This window comes from Phaethon lepturus, unplaced genomic scaffold (assembly GCF_000687285.1).
Source record: "Phaethon lepturus isolate BGI_N335 unplaced genomic scaffold, ASM68728v1 scaffold47860, whole genome shotgun sequence".
Lineage (NCBI taxonomy): Eukaryota > Metazoa > Chordata > Aves > Phaethontiformes > Phaethontidae > Phaethon > Phaethon lepturus.
Window position 1 is genome coordinate 1,826 of NW_010514987.1, and position 18,019 is coordinate 19,844.

Consider the following 18,019-nt stretch of genomic DNA (forward strand, 5'->3'; position numbering starts at 1 on the left):
ACTTTCTGTGCATAACTTTTGCTGTATGTGAGACTGTTATGTATAGACTGACGTTTTGTTATAGTAGGCACCATTACTACTGTCTTTGGGTTGTGCTTCCTGATGATTATGTGGGCAGAACTTCCTCACAAAGATTGGTGGAAGCAGAAGGACTTTCTGCTTAATTGTTCCAGTTTTGTTGATGGCCTCTCGTCTTCATCCAGTTCTGGGTCATTTAAGGCAGTAGGAAACCCCCTCACCAACTGTACATTGCAGGATCAGGCCCTGGATGTTCTTTCTTGGCATTACTGTTTCACACTTCTGTATATTGGTGTAGGAAGCTTGTGCTAATCTGAGAATCTGGTGGGTGATTTCTAGGACTGAGAGTGTTAATTCTTAACTGTAGATTCTTAACTGTAGATCTGCAACTTGGTTTTGTAGTATTAGGTCTATCTGTATAATATATGGACTTTTTATATATTTATATTGTTACATAAATTGTGTGTATGTGTGTGTATATATGTAAGTATATATCTATACAGATATTAAGAATTTGTCGGATACCAGAAATATACACGCACAAAAAACTTAAGATAGTAAAGATGCTTTTTATTTAAGTTGAAGATTCAAGTTTTAAAATTCCTTTGTTGTTTGTGACCAGCTGCAGTTAAATTACTAAAACTTGGAGCTACTAAAATTGCCCCAAACTAGATGATCAGATGAGGTAGGTTAACTAGATAAAAATTGTCTGTAACTGGAAAAATTATCACCAGAGTTATTATTTGGGAAATTGTATCACAACAAATCTCATGATCATAGTCAATCTGTCAATTAATAGAGGGTCTGAAGTCTACTTTTGCAGTAAGCCTAAAGAATCAACTGCCAAGCAAGTCAGCATCCTGAGGGTTTCTAGTGACCTATTCCTCAAGGTGGAAGTTCTTTAAAGTACTCTGGTTGCTGTTCTTTCTGGGAAGTTCACGTATTGCCAGTGCAGTCATTTTCCAACCACTGCTTTCAGTACGGTTGTCCATTTTAAATAAATAAACAACCGCAATTGAAATGCAATGTGAAATGTGGGAAAAAAACCAAAGTAACAACAAGAAAAAGATATTTTAATTTCCCTTTTATTAGAGACTTTTGCTGCGGATTCATGTAAAAATTACCTTCCTATAGGCTTCTGCAAAATTGTGGTATTCATAGAGTGTTAAGAATTTTCAAAATACATTCTTTAAAGATTTGTACTAATTGTTACTAAGTTACATGGCTGCTGAGAGTAAAAAAGGACTAGCGTTCATTTTTGCATGGGTGATAAGAAGGAAGTATTTAATTTTCCGAGGTTCAGATATTATACCGTGAAATGAGGCTCCTTGTCACATGATGGCTAATCCAATCATAATAGCTGGCGACTTTTGTATATACGCCAGGATGCCCAGCCTCCCCGCAGCTCTCACCCCAGCTGACAATACCCCAGACATACGCCACATTTTCTGCATCAAAACAGACCAAGGGTCCTCCTGAATCTCCTTTGCAACTGTCTATGGAGCCGTCATAAGTACCTGAAGCAAAAGAGGAAATAAAAAAGTGGAAATAAGTTCATATCCAAGCTAGCACACACAACAGAGCTCTGGAGGTTTTTCAGGTCCATGTTGCTTCCTGACAGATGTTTGCCTAATGGTCTCCAGTACAGGAGGTTCCTAACCTCTTCGGTCTATTACTTCTACTTTCTTTTTAAGTGTGGGGCCTCTCTTTAGATTTGTGGCTGGCCCACATTCTCCTAATTTGCTTTGATGTCAGTGATGTGAGTCTTGTTTTACCCTGTGGAATAGAGAAGAATTCAGCCATGTTGTGTATTAGATCATTAGAAGTAGCTCATGAAAAGTGACCAAAAGTGGGAAGAAAAAGGTAAAAAGATTTGTAGGCTGATTCCTATGGAAACTAAGCTATCGTGATATATGTGTGTGCCTACATGTCTGCCTTTGGTGTTCTCTCTACCCAGTAATTCATTGGCCAGTTTCACCTGTACAGAGCTGTACAGAGATGTAGAGGCCTCAAAATTATTTTCTCTACCAGCGTTATGAAAATAGGTGGGCAAGTACAAGAAAGAGAGCATGCGAATGCTGGGATGGTCGGGGGGAGAGCAACTGTCTGTAAGTGCCCTCACTGCAAGGTGTCAGTGACAGCGTGGACCTTTTGCAACGCCAGATAGGGCCCTGCGGCACAAGTGTGTAGGATCCAGTGCTCTTCATAAGTTTCAGTGCGAACAGAACTACCTGTTTGCAATTCAGCAAATACAGTGCTTGTGAAAAAAATAATTGGGAGTGAAGGATGTGATATAAACAGAAGCCCTGCTACAGAGCTAGAATATGATTTATGCTTTGTCCTATATACAGGTAAAAGTTTATTAATGTCTAATACCTTTACTACACTTTTCTGTTTAGTTGATTGACCTAGTATGAAGGAATCCATACTAAGCATCAGTCTGCAAGTTTTTAAAAATGTAACCTCTTTCTTGAATCTCTTGAAAGATTCTCTTGAATCTTTCTACAAGAAAATGTAACTTCTTTCTTGAAAACGAGAGAGTTTTGTGCACTTTTTGGAGTTGGAATTACTAATCCTGTAAGACAATATTTTATTGCCTTTAACTCAGTTTAATTAATATTTGCTTGTATAAATAACTCCTATGGATACTAGCCCTTAATTCCCAAGTTTGCATTTGCATCAGGGAGGGGAAGCTAACCCCAGATACCCCTTTTCTTATGTTGTTCCATGTGATACTGTCTTTGTTACCACCTGGTAAAGTAGATCACTTGAAATACATTGAAGATCAAGGAGATAAGTTACGGAACTTGCACAGTAGACAAACCCAATATCTTGTAGATGTCGTGCTAAATTTATCACAAATGATTTGGCTTTTATATCTGGTTTTTATTTTTCTTGTTAAGTAGTTTCTTTAAATATTGCCTTTACTTTTTGATTTAAAGAACAGTTGAAACTATCTGCCCTGTAAGTTGAATACTCATTGCTCTTTTAGTCATGTATTTGGCAATACCTTTCATTACTTGAGAAGTTAACAATGTGTATTCAAAATCCTTATTTTAGTATTAGGAGTGACAACCAGTTTCCTGGCCAGACTAATCTTAGTTTGAAAAGTTAATCATGTTTTTCCTGGGGTGCAGTATGGTAGTAGCAAATGTCTAGGCAGATGAATAGTCACATTCTAGTCAACAGAACTACTAATGTGCTCTAAGACAGGCATTTGCTTAAATATGTTGTTGAATCAGAATCAAATACAGTAAAGGCAGGAATTTCAGTGGGATGTAAAGTCCTTGTGTATTTAGGAAAACACAACTCAAATTGCATGCTGAAATTTGCCCACATAATCACAGAAACTTGTCATCTTAACTCTGTTTATAAATAGTTATATAATGGTGGACACATCTAGGCTCCAATGGCTAGCATTTGGTAATGGTGATACTGTGGCAATCAGTTTATTGTCTTTCCCAAGTCTGAAAGATTCCCAGACAGTATGTCTGACCTTGTAAACAGTGGGTTTGATGGCAGAGAAATTATAGTTAGAAAAATGATGCTTACCTGCACATGCCATTTGTTTAAAAAATCGTCCTGGATACAATTCAGAACAATTGTGAAATAAATTAACATTGCCCCACTTGAGGATATATTGTTTGATATAACCTGGAAAAGGAAAGAATAAACTTTTCTAAACTAAAAATGGTAAGTACATATTAGACACTTTTAATATCATAAATTGAAAGTTATATATTTGTTTATCTGCAGAATATAATCTTCAATATTATAAACCAGATACCTTAAACTGCCACTAACACTTACCCCATATGAATTACAGTACATTGGCCATATATTTAAAAATAAAAGCAGAGTGGTTTAATTGCAGGGTTAAATACAGTACTTTCATTTTGTGACATTTTCACCCTTTTCCCTTTCCTTGTCTTCCTTCAGGTTTTTTCTGTGTTTTCCATATCAAGGTTTTCAGACACTGGGAAACTGGTATATTGTTTTCTATGAAATGGAGATGTGGCTCTGATCATCCTTGTTACCTTTTTTCCAATCTACTCTGTCTTTGCGGGATGAGTGGATCAGATATTGACGATACACGTGAACAATGTATCACAAGCTTAAGGAGATTCTCTGTTTTGTTCTCTGTTTGCTAGTAATTCCCAACTTTGCATTTGCTTTATGTACTGCTGCTGACTATGGACAGGAGAAGCCTCACAACCAGTATGTGGTACCTCCAACGCTAGGCTGTAAGCTCTCTGATACAAAACAAATGCTTCCCAAATCTTTGAAAGCATGATTACGTTTGGCTTATCTGTCTCTGTGCAACCTTCTCTGGGCTAAACTCAAACACGTCTGAGACAAGATGTGCCGAGATTGTTGGCTGTAGCTCAGATCCTCTTGGGCAGGGGACAGAGGATGGGCTGTGACTATGGGCCACTGTGAGCTACTAACCACCATTTGTTAAATGTCATTACCAGGTCTCTGCAGCCAATATAAATTTTAGATTGGCAAAAGGAATATTTCATATTGTCAGGGTAGTTTTCAACCAGAGGTGTCCTCCAGATCAATTTACTAAGTGGCTGAAACAGCAGAGGAAGCAGTACAGAAAAGACAACCAACAGCAATAGCCAAATGCTGAACCACAGCCTATGTTTTCTGTACTCCATGTCTTCCAAGTGCTTTGTGCACAACTACTCTTCAGCTTTTTCAAAATGAAAGCTCACCACAATTAGAAAATGAGTGATACAAATAATACATTCTTGTAGTAAGCACTAAAGCAAATACCTTTCTCTAGTCCCCATCCAGAAACCTTGCATTTGTCACCAGCCTTGAACATATACTCTGACCACGGGATACAGGCAGGTGTACTGTATTTCAGGAGGCATTCTCCTTTCCCATAACCTCTCAGCTGCAGCAGAGCAATGTCATTTTCGTAAGTTGACGCATTATAATTTTCATGGATTATCAGTTGTTTTAGTCTGAAAGTATCTGTCTCTCTGTCGTACAGTATTGTATCCAACAGTCCAATCCAGACACGGTACTGATGAACTCGATTTGCCCTGGAAAAAAAACAGTGAAATAAAATATGTTTGGTACTTAACACAAGCACTGTACATTTCAACTAGCCGTAAACTTTTGCATTTTATCAAAGTTTATCTGGAATAAAAATTCATATTATATACATGTAGTTTTTTTCTGGACTTGATATCCGGCTTTTTCTGAAGTGTAGCAAATGCAAGACAGATGACACTGCTGAGTACTGCAACTAATACAGAAAAAAATATTAAAGGCAAGCCTCTGTGCTTAGTCCTGTGACAAAGAGAAATCAGGCATTTATGCCTGATTTCCAGTGAAAGAAGAGTGAGCAGATGTGTATGGGATGCTGGGAGTGGCAAATCCTCCCTGTCTGCCCTTGCTTGTTCTGGGGAATATGTGACCCCAGGGACATTCTCAGGGAAGAGATCCTGGACTTCACCAAGGCAGAGATGAGGAAGAGAGGAGGTCCCTTGTATCTCTCTTTCCGGCAAAGAGGCTACAGTGAACCTTTCCTGCCTGCCTGCTATCTGACTGAAAAGTGCTGTCTCTTTTCAAACTCATCGTTACTTTTTCATCTTTCTGTTCACTGCCAAAATATTCTACTTCTTTCTCTGAATCTTCTCCATCATTAATGTGGGTGAGTCAACGTTTAAAATTGTTTTATTCAATGGGCAAACGGGAATTGGCAAACAGGTAGCTAAGAAGGGCAATAATATCCAAATCAGTCTTTTGGCCCTGCAAGAAGAAAATAGTTTCCCGGTATGTTGTTTTTACCTGACGCAGTGTGCAGCAGTCAGAACCCAACAGCCACCAATATAAACCCCTCCACAGTACACTGTTGTACCTTCACTGCCGGTTTCTTTAATTGCCACTTGCCAAGGGAATTCACCCTATTCAAACAAGAAACACACAAATAATGTGAAATCATCATAACTGTACTATTTTCAGTGCATAAAGGGAAACACAGTTCTTGGTATGACCTCATCTCCTTGATTATACCCGATTGTAAATAAAAAATCTGCTATCCAGAAATTGTGAATTTGTCTCCATCTGATACAAAGGATATATATTCTAAAATGCAGTAATTTTGTTCAGTCTTCTGACTTTGTGCAATGCCACCTTCCATCCTGCTTTCTGTCATGAAACCCCGTGTAGCCAGAGAAACAGATGTAGAATAAGACCTGGTATGATTGAGAATAGCATTTCTGACTGCATTCTGTTTCAAAGGCGCAAATTCAAATTCCATTTAGTCAGAATTGTTATTTCTAGCTATAGTATTAAGTATTTTGCTGAATCATTTTCCATGTGCACTTGTACTGTAATGCTCAATTTTGCAACTCCATATTTTACTTCACAAATTGTGCTTCTCTTTACTTTTGTTCAGCGCAATGCCACTAATGCTGCAAAACATGAAATCAGTGTTGTAGCTGATTTTATTATTTCCATACATTTTAACAGAAGGACAATAATGCCCATTTAAATTGATGCCAAATGAACTCATATCTGGTAAGGGTTTTTTTTTTACCTTTCTTGCAATATGTCCACCTACGATTCTTTTCCGTCGAGTTAACGTGTGATTTGTAAGACCGCAGTGTACTTGGGGAAGAAGTGTCTTTATAATTTTTCTTTCTTTAACAAAAAGGAAGAATGTGCATCAGAATTCAGGTATCCATTCTCTCTATTTGGGGACAGTTTTATCTTTATATTGAAAATTTGAGTGCTGTGAATATGCCAATAGCTGAAGTAGCAGAAAAGCGAAGACTAAAAATTTTGGCATCTGTTTTTGCTTTGAAAATTGCTTGTGTCTTAGCATCACATTGCTTCTCTTCATTTTCCACTACTGCTTGCATTCAGGCAAATAATTTTAAAGCAGTTCCCCTAGATTTGCTGAGAGTTTACCTCCACCAGTTGCCAAAACATGCAGATGTGGGTCCTCAGCCAGGATGAATTATTATGGCATTCTTGAAATTAGTGGAAAGCAAGGTAAATTAATAAGCCCCAGAGTGTATATTACTAAATCACAAAGTCCAGATATCTGAGTGTTCTGGATCTGGCCAGGTGGCTGGTAGCTAGAAAGCTACTAATAAGAGGGGATGCTGTGCTTTTTGGAGGGTTAGTTACACTTACCTTCATCCACAGTGTGATTTTCAGCACGTTTGTCTTTGCCTGTAGTAGAAAAACAAATTCTAAAAAAGCTGGCAAGTATTTAAATTTGTTCTATTACTTGAGTATATGTTTGTGTGAAAAACTCGTAGTACACATTTTAAATGCATAAGGGCACACCATTTCACAGGGACAGCAATACTCTCTCAGCCTGGTGCTTGCCATTTCCTTTCCTACTACACACTCTTTGGCTGCCTCAGCCTACAAATGACCTACATCCAGCAGATACTCATTCATAACTACATGACATCTACTCTGCTTTCTATGCCTAGAGAACCCTTCTGCAAAGCAACCCTGAGAAATGGCCTTTTTTTGTTTTTTGATCTCTAAAGTGATATCCCATTCTCCTCCACCAGGAAACAACAGAAATTCCTCCTCCTGCCCCATCAACCTTTTGGAGCTTTCTAAAGCCCGAAGGAGTATTAGGTAACAGGATTTTTTTTCCCCCAATTTAGATGATGCTGTATGTACTGTGTGCCTCCTTTAACAGGATAAGGGAGGGTATTCAACATGAGAGGTAAATTAAATGCTTCCTCAATCTGGTTTGTCAGCTTTTATTCAAACAAAATGCCCATTGAGTTCAGTTCCTAAATGGAGGCTGAGGATTGGGTCTGTTCTCATGTTACTGACAGCAATGTTTACCTTGAGAGTTCAGTTTACCTTTACCAGTTATCATTTACCAGTAGTGTTTACTTTTTGGCTTTAGACGTTGTCTCTTATCAGAGCAAGGAAGAACATTCCAATTTCAAAACAAAACAAAATCTTTTCAACAGTGAGGGGAACAGCACAGAAGAATTATTATATTGACAAACTAATTGAATTCCCCATCTGTGAGGAAAATATTTCTGCCCACCCTGTCTACGCTTTCTTCACAAATATGGGATACCAGTTTGACACATGGCCACGTAAGCAAAAGGCATAATCTGCCTTAAGCCTCCTAAAACATCATCTGTTTCTTCCTTCCTTTAATTTTCTTGCTATTCTTTTCCAGAAGAAAAGGGAGGAAAATTATGTAACCTTATCTTCATACTATGCATAACATAACACTGGGAAGACTAATACTTATGTACATTTTGGTTTTGCTAATCTGTTAAATAATTTAATAATATGCATTGTGAAGTCTTTAGTTATAATTGAGCAGAATGAAAGGAAAAAACCAAAAACATCTTTCAGAAGGAAACCTGCACAGAGAACTCGAGCTTCATCCTCTCCTGTGAGGCAGTCAATTTCTTTGTTACAGACATTCTTATTTGGAATACAGATATCTGACCGACAGTGGAAACTGTTGTCTCTGCACTCTGTAACACAGGAGAATTACAAATGTAAATCACAGGATCATATGATTCAGCAACCTCACATAGTTAGACAGCTTTTAAAAATATAAACACAATATAATATCCATGTTATGGGGTACTTGGCTGTCCATAAATAGATCACAAAAGCAGGCTCTATAAGTGTAGAATGAAATTGATACTTGGCTCTCCTCACTTTACAATCTTGAAGTTTTAAAAAATGTGGATCTCCGTTACCAGTTCAGTACTGTACTTCTAGACTTGGTATCACTCCTTATGAGTTTCATCCACAACACATGCCCACACTCAACCTCAGCCAAAGGACCTCCAGTTTTGCCAGCATTACTGATCATCTGAGATTAGGAACTTATGATGCTTGGGTCAAATTCCTTACGCCCCTCAAATCAGAATCAAAGCTGGCCTTTGGTTGAATGAGCTAAATGCCTAAATGCAGGCTTAGGAATCAAGAGTCTTATTTTGAAGATACTGGATTTAATAACATTTCTTTTAAAATTCTTCATTATATGAAATGTTCTTATAAACCTGAGATCCCCCTTCCTTTTAACTCTTGGGGTCACTTTGCATGTTATCAAAAGCAAAGCAGTGCTTGAATTTGTGGCAGGTTTTTCTGAGTTACTTTATAATCTTATGTCAATCTACTATTTAAGGATATATGTCTTTAATAGAAAATAATCATAGAATAGTTTGGGTTGGAAGGGACTTTTACAGGTCATCTAGTCCAACCCCCTGCATTAAGCAGGGACATCTTCAACTAGATCAGGTTGCTCAGAGCCCCGTCCAACCTGACCTTGAATGTTGCCAGGGATGGGGCAATCTACCACCTCTCTGGGCAACCTGTGCCAGTGTTTCACCACCCTCATTGTCAAAAATGTCTTCCTTACATCTAGTCTAAATCTGCCCTCTTTTAGTTTAAAACCATTATCCCTCGTCTTGTCACAACAGGCCCTGCTAAGAAGTCTGTCCCCATCTGTCTTAGAAGCCCCCGTTAAGTACTGGAAGGCTGCAATAAGGTCTCCCCGGAACCTTCTCTTCTCCAGGCTGAACAAGCCCAACTCTCTCAGCCTGTCCTCACAGGAGAGGTGTTCCATCCCTCTGAGCATTTTTGTGGCCTCCTCTGGACCTGCTCCAACAGGTCCATGTCTTTCCTGTGCTGAGGGCTCCAGAGCTGGATGCAGTACTTCCGGTGGGGTAAAATAAGATAGTTCTCTAAAAGTAACCAGATATCCCAATATGATCCAAAGACCACTGAACTCTGTTGAAATACTTCTTTTGATTCCAGGAAGCATTGTTTTCAGCCCATACCACTGAAACAGCACTGTTTTTGGTCAAGTGGAATCTGAATAAATGTCCCCTAGAGACATGAAGTTACAGGTATTTGTTTTTTTCTAAAATGCCTGTGACTGTGTTTCCACAATTACCAGATTAAATTTACTGACAATTGTGAAACTACAAAATTAAGGTTATTTAGGGGTAGTGATGGGATTTGTAGCCCACACCACCGTTTGGCACCTGAAACCCAGCTTCTGAAAGTACCCTCCTGCGTTCAGGTTATGCTAGATCCATTCCTTGTTTCTAATCAAAATTGTTACAGCTGGAATTGCAGATGCTGAAAGAATGACTGCTCATGAACAGGCAATGTGATAGGAACTGTTTCACAGATATTCTACAGATAATCTTGCATTAGTAATAAATTTAAGAAATATGTTACTTTGGTTTAAAGATAACCCATTGGAAAAACAGTGTCTTTGTTTAATTACCATTGATTTTCTCCAACTAAAAATACTTTTTCATTCTATCATGGCTCATTTTTTTGTATCAATGCTTAACAGCCTCCTAAATAATCTCATATTATTTCCTCATCCTCTGAGGAAATCCAGATTCTCAGAGATCACTTGCCTTCTTCAAAAAATTCTATTATGCTCACTTTTTTTGCACTTGCAAAAAAACATAGTTGTACATAAACTATGGTTTGATTGCTTTAATGTAGTGACTTATTGGAAAAGAGACTTCATCTGTTAGATCACTGTAAAATTTCTTTGGAGGTGGTTTTCTGCTGAAATGATTTTGAAACATCTGAGAAAGGAAATTATTACCTCTACAGCACAGTTCATCACTTAGGTCTCCACAGTCATTGATTCCATCACAGGTTTTATTCAGAGAAATGCACTTCTTGTTGACACAATGAAACTCACCATCTGAACAAGCTGTGCAGCACAATGAAAATGAAGTTAGTGTGGAAATATCTAAAGGTTCACAACTGCCCACAGGAATTTCTGCTTGCACATTTTATTCTATCAGCAGTTTAGCCTAGCAACAGTAGGCATTCTGGGGCTCAGTAATGGAAATAGGAATTTTTTTTTATTGTTTTAATTGCCTTTTCATCATGCTTTCAATGTGACCACGTATTTTCCTCCTCCAACTTGCAGTAGCCTGGCAGAAGGGAACTTAATTTCTTCTAGACAAGGACTAAACCAGAAATGATCTGTTCAAACCCACTGTAAATGATTCAAGTGATTAAGATGATGGATGTTCCCCCTCTAAAAGGAAGTCATCAAGAGTCTGTGAACTCTTGCTTTTGTGGCATAAGAAAAAACTGAGATGATTCATAGCTCTCCTAACCAGCAGCATCTTGGGCTGATATTTATCAGTGCCAAAGAAAACTCACTACAGGGAAAAGCAAGCTGTTAGAAGTCCAAAGAAGGGCTTAATTCCCCTTATGTCGGTGAGAAACTGAAGAGTTCCAAAACTCCCCAGAAGACATAAGCAGTTCTGCTATAATTATGTCTGGCTACAGTGCTACTAGCATCCTAACTGATCTCCCTCATAGGCAAAGCAGTGACTAGGAGGTTGTCACCTGTCTCATCACCTGGTCTCCCAGGTTGTCACCTGCTTGGCATCAGTTAACCTGGGAAAGACAAGACTTGTGGGATAAAATATACCTTGGTAGGGGTGGGGGAACAAACAGAACCATGGGTGAAATATATTTGCTTTTGGGAAACATCTGTAAAAATACTTTAGGAACAACAGTGATTTTCCAAACTCATAAACTCAAGACTGTCTTGACTCATGACTGCCTCAATTGTCTTAAAGTTTACAAAGGGATTATTTAAAAAAATCAAAAGGTTTCAGTGCAGGTTTGCTCTGACTTAGAGTTCAGCAAACTAGGTCCTAATTATTTAAAATAAACTTAAAATGTAAGAACCCCAAATAGATATAAAACTAAAAAAACCTACTAACCTCTGAGATTTTCATGGCACTGGAGGCTAACAAGTCCCTCATTCCTATGTCTTGATTTCACCTCTATGTGACATTCAGCAAGACTTGTCTCTAAGCCCCTGCAAGTTATTTGCAGACAGTGCAACGAATTTAAAGCAGATTCTGTGATTCTGGAATTGGATTGGTAATATTCAGCACCTCTGTGAAGATACAAATAATAACAAATTACATCACAATGGATTGTCTACTGCTTTTATTGTTTAGAATTTATGTGATTTTCCCCAGTGTTAAAGATTTTTGGTCATGGCTAAGAAAAAGAGCAGACTTCCCATGGAATGGTCTAGGGGTAAGTAGGAGATGTTTCCTTTGGAAGAAAAGGTGAAACAAAGTGCTAATTTTTGCATGTTGCTGCCTAGAACTGTCCCTAAATCCCTATGTAGCTCTACGACAGTCACTGTATCACGACAGATAGAAGAGTCTCCTTATGTTGCAAAACTTGTAAGGTCAGATCTCTCTCTTTGTGTGGGCACAGGTGAGCCATAATTTGGAAACCATCCTGCCTGGGGTCGAGTAGCCTTGATGTCATCAAAGCCAATGCATATTGAGGCAGCTCAGGCCACTGCAAGGTTGGCATTAATACATTTTATCTCCCTTGGTTTTACCTGAGCAGTATCCTCCTAACAGTCTATGTGTCCCCTACCTTAAAGAAATATGGATCGAGTAAATGAGTAACTAGAGAGGCTTGCAATGGGACTGCAGGGCTGAATGCTCTGTCCCAGGACTAACCCTTCCTTGCTATCTAAAGAGATACTGATCAGGATGAGGAAATATTTGCTTCTCCTCTAGAGGGGACAGTTTAGGGCACTGCAGTAGCACTTTTAGCCTTCAGGTAGGGTTGGGGAGGCAGCCTTACCTAAGTTAAATTAGTTGTATATGTGTAAAAGTATTATGTAGAGGATACAGATTTGACTCTTTATGAGGAGCTGGATGTGCAACTCAGGTCATCAGTGTGGTTGCAGGAAAAAGAACAAGCTCTTGTGTGGCTTCAGCCGTGCCTGGGGGACAAAGCAAGCAATGGCAGCTGGGGCAAGGACTGAAGAAAAAAAAAGGTGTTCTGATTCTTGTTTGGCTGGCGCAAGTGGCAAAACAGAGCTGTACCCTGTTGTCAGCTACCACAAGATATTTTTCTCTGCATACAGGTTATCACTCAGAGCTACTTAGGGATGGTCCATCTATGCACTTTCCCTTACACAGGCCCGAGAGAAAACCTGTGCATTGGTCTTCAGCTTTATTTTAAAAGTAAAACAATTATGGCTTGTATAGTATAGAACACAGAAATTTTATGTTTTGGCTTTCACTCTCGGGTGTCAATTTAAGAAGCTTTATCAGAATATTGTAGCAAATACGTCATTCATGAGTTTTCTGTCTTAACTGTTGGCTTACTGTGACTGATACTTATGTAAGCATGACTACTTTTACTTCTTTCTTCATTGCTACCTTTGCAGTTATCCAGATATAAATTCCCCAAACTTACAATTCAAAGCCAAGGTGCCTGCAAGCCACGTTTGCTTCATTCATAGTCCACTCACTATCACATACAAAAAAGTCGTTCTTTTGACTCACAGCCTTTACTCGAAGCAAACTTGAATCTCCATGGCCTACAGAGATTGCAAATGTTTCTAAAAATAAAGAGAAATAAAAAACATCCCTAAATAAAATCATATTATATAGATGTATCTAGTGGAAAGACAGCACAGAAACAAATCAGAACTAATTTTGTATTTAGAGCCGAAGTTCATATGGAAAGAACAGTAGATTGGGAATCAGAAGCTTCAGGTAGTATTCCCGATTTTTCTGAGGACTGACTTTGTGGCTTTGAGCCTGCCACTTTTTCAAAATATACCAGTTTCAGGACAAATGAGAGTAATGGTTCCTACCACGTAAGAGTACCTGCAGGTCTACCAAGGAAAGGTTGCATCTTAGTATAATGACTTTCACTAGAGGACTTTTGACAACCAACCAGTAACATTTCAAGTGTGATGGCCAGATCCTGCTTCTGTTACCTGTGTAGCAAAACTTCTGTTTACAGTGGAGCTAAGGTCCTCAGCTTAACTTAGTGAAGCTGTATAGCGAGCGCACGAGGAACACGCAGGAGCTCTGATCCTGTCCAGTGTAACAGGCAGAATTTAATTTTGCCACCCTGAAGGTTATGGGTTGAGCTGCTGCTTCTGTGGGGAAAGGGAGGGATGGTACTGGGACAGAGACTGGGCAGGAGAGCCCCAGGCTCGGCTTGCTGCTCCCGCTGCATTCGGTAGAGGTGGGGCTGGAGGACGGGTAGGAACAGCAACTGCTACGTCTGAGAGGCCACCCACCCAGTTAGCAGGAGCCATTTCTCCCTGCACTCAAACAGAGGTTGAGCTGACAAAGCAGCCTGGTGCAGCCTGAAAAGCAGGTGAGAACAAACAGCTGCTTGTCAGTGCACAAACCATCACTGGTTTGCAGGTCAATAGCTTTCTGTTTTGATGAAATCCACAGCATGAAGATCATAGAATCATCGAGTCTTTGGGTTGAAAAGGATCTTTAAAGGTCATCTAGTCCAACCCCCCTGCAGTGAGCAGGGACATCTTCCACTAGATCAGGTTGCTCAGAGCCCCGTCCAACCTGACCTTGAATGTTTCCACAGATGGGGCATCTACCACCTCTCTGGGCAACCTGTGCCAGTGTTTCACCACCCTCATTGTCAAAAATGACTTCCCTACATCTAGTCTAAATCTGCCCTCTTTTAGTTTAAAACCATTATCCCTTGTCCTATCGCAATAGGCCCTGCTAAGAAGTCTGTCCCCATCTGTCTTAGAAGCCCCCATTAAGTACTGGAAGGCTGCAACAAGGTCTCTCCAGAGCCTTCTCTTCCCCCGGCTGAACAAGCCCAAATCTCTCAGCCTGTCCTCACAGGAGAGGTGTTCCATCCCTCTGAGCATTTTTGTGGCCTCCTCTGGACCTGCTCCAACAGGTCCATGTCTTTCCTGTGCTGAGGGCTCCAGAGCTGGATGCAGTACTCCAGGTGGGGTCTCACCATAGCAGAGTAGAGGGGCAGAATCACTTCCCTCAACCTGCTGGCCACGCTGCTTTGGATGCAGCCCAGGATACAGTTGGCCTTCTGGGCTGCGAGCGCACATTGCCGGCTCATGTCCAGCTTTTCATCCACCAGTACCCCCAAGTCCTTCTCGGCAGGGCTGCTCTCGATCCCTTCATCCCCCAAGACTGATACCAGGAGTTGCTCTGACCCAGGTGCAGGAGGTGAACATGACTTACTTTCTCCCCATGCGCTCCCAGATGTACCTCTGGAACTTGACTCCATTCCTTGGACTCTTGCTCCTGTGAGGTCTGTCCCTCTCCAAAAGATACCCTCTCTGCTAATGTTCTCAGCAGGCCCTCTCCCACTGTGCCTCCCACCATAGTCAGTGCCCTGCTTGGAAACCTCTGAGCTCTCTCCTGTGTCTATTTCCCCCCTTTCTACCTGATGATTTGAGCAACCTACCAGCAGCAGGGTGACCTGGGCCTGTCAATCACTTTATTTTTGCAAAATCAACAGATACTGTCCACATTTAATGACTTCTTATTTTCTGTTTCATGTTTTTACTGGTGCAAGGAAATGAACAGACTTTCTGAGCTATAAATAGTAAGCATCCCCTTGACCACAAATGACTGACTGATACATTTTGGAAAAGGAGGTGTCAATACCTTCAGACATGCATTTTCCCTTGTGCAGAAACTTTGCTTCGGGATGTTGACACTCGTAGCTCTTCAGGTGACAGTAAGTATGGAAGTACTTCCCATTGGTAGAACAAACTGAAGAGCCATTTTTTGGGCACTGGTAGGGAAGCTTACAAAGGCATTTTCCCTCCACACATCGTTCCCATGGGTGACAAAAAACTTTCTTACATGACTTTTGTGTGTATTGGTTGCTTAAGCATTCTCCTATGAGGTATGTATCTTGCTCAGCTGGCTGGGCAGGCTCAACCTGCTGAAACTGGTTTTCTTCAGCATTAGATGCTGCATTCTGCAAGGCACAAAATAAAAAAAAAAAGGGAGCAAGACTAGGAATTGCACCAAGAATTCTGCAGATCCCTTTACTGACCTCAACAAAGTGTTCATTCATAAGCCTTTTCCCATCTTACGATTCCCTTGTCTTTGGCCACCTCATCCTTCTCAGTTTTTCTGAACTTTTTCTTTCTTTTTGGATCATTCACCTGGTGTGATCTTCACTCTTACTGGTCTGCCACAAACTTTATACTCTTTACTCCGCAAACATCAGTTGAAGTGCATAGCAGATTATACACGTTTTTAAAGCTAATGGTTTATAACACACCATAGCAGTGGGACTGTAAGCAAATCAAAACATAAGGGGAATTAACTCCAGAAAAATTAAAAAAAAAAAGCAACTTGTTTTTTCCTGAGACTTTTTTATTGGCTTGCTTGGCTTTGCGTTTAAATATCACCTGTAAATATTTATAAACTACTTAGAAGCAAATAAAGAAATCAAAAATTAATGATCTGTTTTACCATGTGACTGCTGAAGTAACAAGTATCTTAAAGAAATTTGAAAAGTAAATGCCCTCCTTTATCAGCTTTTTTCCTGTATCTTGCACAGCAGTGGATTTGCAGCCTGGTTGCTGGTCATCACTGGGCTGCAAGTACAGATCCTGAGCCCCTGTTGAACTGCCTGTAGGTGAGGGACTCTGCACCTGCATTTGCGCAGCTCTCTGGTGACTTCACTGCTGGCCAAGTGCTTTTGCTTACTAAGATCTATGGGTAGGAAGAATGCTGAAACATGAAAAACACATATGGATGGACTTTGCATAAAAACAGGAGAGCAAAGTTAGTCCTCAAATGTGATTTATCAGCTTTGACTGTGTCAACTGAATTAATAGAGCTGAAGCTTAAAGTTCTCATGAAGAAATCCTGGCCACAATAAAGTCAGTGGGGATGGTGTTGGGGCAGAATTTAATCCAACAAAATCCCTTTTAATCTTGTATAATCTTACTAAATTCTTCCTGCTGTTCTCAGGTCAGTCGAATCCAAACTGTGAGCCAGATCCGGCTTGGCATAACTCCCATATTGTACTAGGTGTTTCTCCTGGATAGGAAAAAAGGTGCTGATTTTTATCTAAGGGTTTCTCTAACAGACTCAGGGCATGCTGAACGTTCAGCCCAGATGGGCTTTCTGGGACACTTCTGCCAGAAGAGATTCTGCAGCAAACCTTCAGGCAGTACAATATACTGTGTTGCCACATTAGAAGACTGTCATCTCATTTCTCAAAAAAGGGGAGCAGGGAAAATTGCAGCACTTTTCTGCGGTCAATCATGCTTGCAAATTGTGTTTGGGATAGGATCATGATTGAAATCTTTTCCAGAAGCCTGTTAGCATAAACCCCAGACAGAATCAATACATGAGAGAGAAATAGCAAGCTTCAAACATTCAAGCTGGGCTAAAACAAATGTACAAAACACAAATACTATTAAAGGAAAATTTAAAAAATCAACAGGTTCTGCTTTTATAACAATAAACTGCTTTTTAACTGTTTTTTTTAATAAATTACTGCTACTACAGTAAAGTAAGTTCTTACCTCTGATCCACAAAAACAAAAGAGAGACAAGAAAACCAAGAAAACAGGGACCACTCGCATGATGAAATTTTATCTCCCTTTGTAGACAAATTCCTCTGGCTGGGATTCTTTTGAATGTCAGTTGTTAGATTTGTGTTTAATTTTTAACCACTAGTAAAATATTTTAAAGTGTGTTTAGAAATAAAGTACACGAGCCTCAACTATCAACTGATAAATCTGATCTCTCCAAAAGGATACCGCTTCAATTTAACTGGTTTTACTGTGGGAGGTGAGGTAACAAGTAAAGCCTTTAAAGTAAATGATTAAAAGGAGGCACTTACAAGGATACACGTCTCCTTTCTTTTGATGATCGAATCATCACGCTGATTCTCATGATTGAGAATTAATCTATGCTAATTATGGTAAAAGAGAAATGTTTTGTACGAGTTATGTGTTCGTATACATGGAGAGGGAAACACTCATATCCATGCTGGATTACAAGCTCGTATTACACGCTTTATACAGAGAATTTTCAAGTATGTGACAAACGCCTGAAGTGCTCTTCTGAAAGCCGGTTTGCAGGAAAACCTTCATTAAAGCCAGGCAGGCCACACGCTCAGGCGCAGAGGCGGGACCAGGAGCGCCGCCGGCTCAGGCCGTGCCGGCGGCG

The 18,019-nt window shown here is 39.9% G+C and overlaps 1 protein-coding gene across 1 annotated transcript; it reads right to left on the reverse strand.

Annotated features, from left to right (window-relative positions):
- Positions 1-1,317: 1,317 nt before the first annotated feature.
- CFI (complement factor I) lies at positions 1,318-17,430 on the reverse strand. The gene is made up of 12 exons (XM_010294585.1): positions 17,371-17,430; positions 15,486-15,804; positions 13,279-13,423; positions 11,766-11,944; positions 10,622-10,732; positions 8,397-8,513; positions 7,180-7,218; positions 6,578-6,681; positions 5,827-5,942; positions 4,801-5,075; positions 3,571-3,672; positions 1,318-1,535 (listed from the first exon to the last, which is right to left on the reverse strand). Exons 1-12 carry the CDS (start codon positions 17,428-17,430, stop codon positions 1,318-1,320), a joined length of 1,785 nt encoding a protein of 594 aa, XP_010292887.1.
- Between the last annotated feature and the right edge of the window lie 589 nt (positions 17,431-18,019).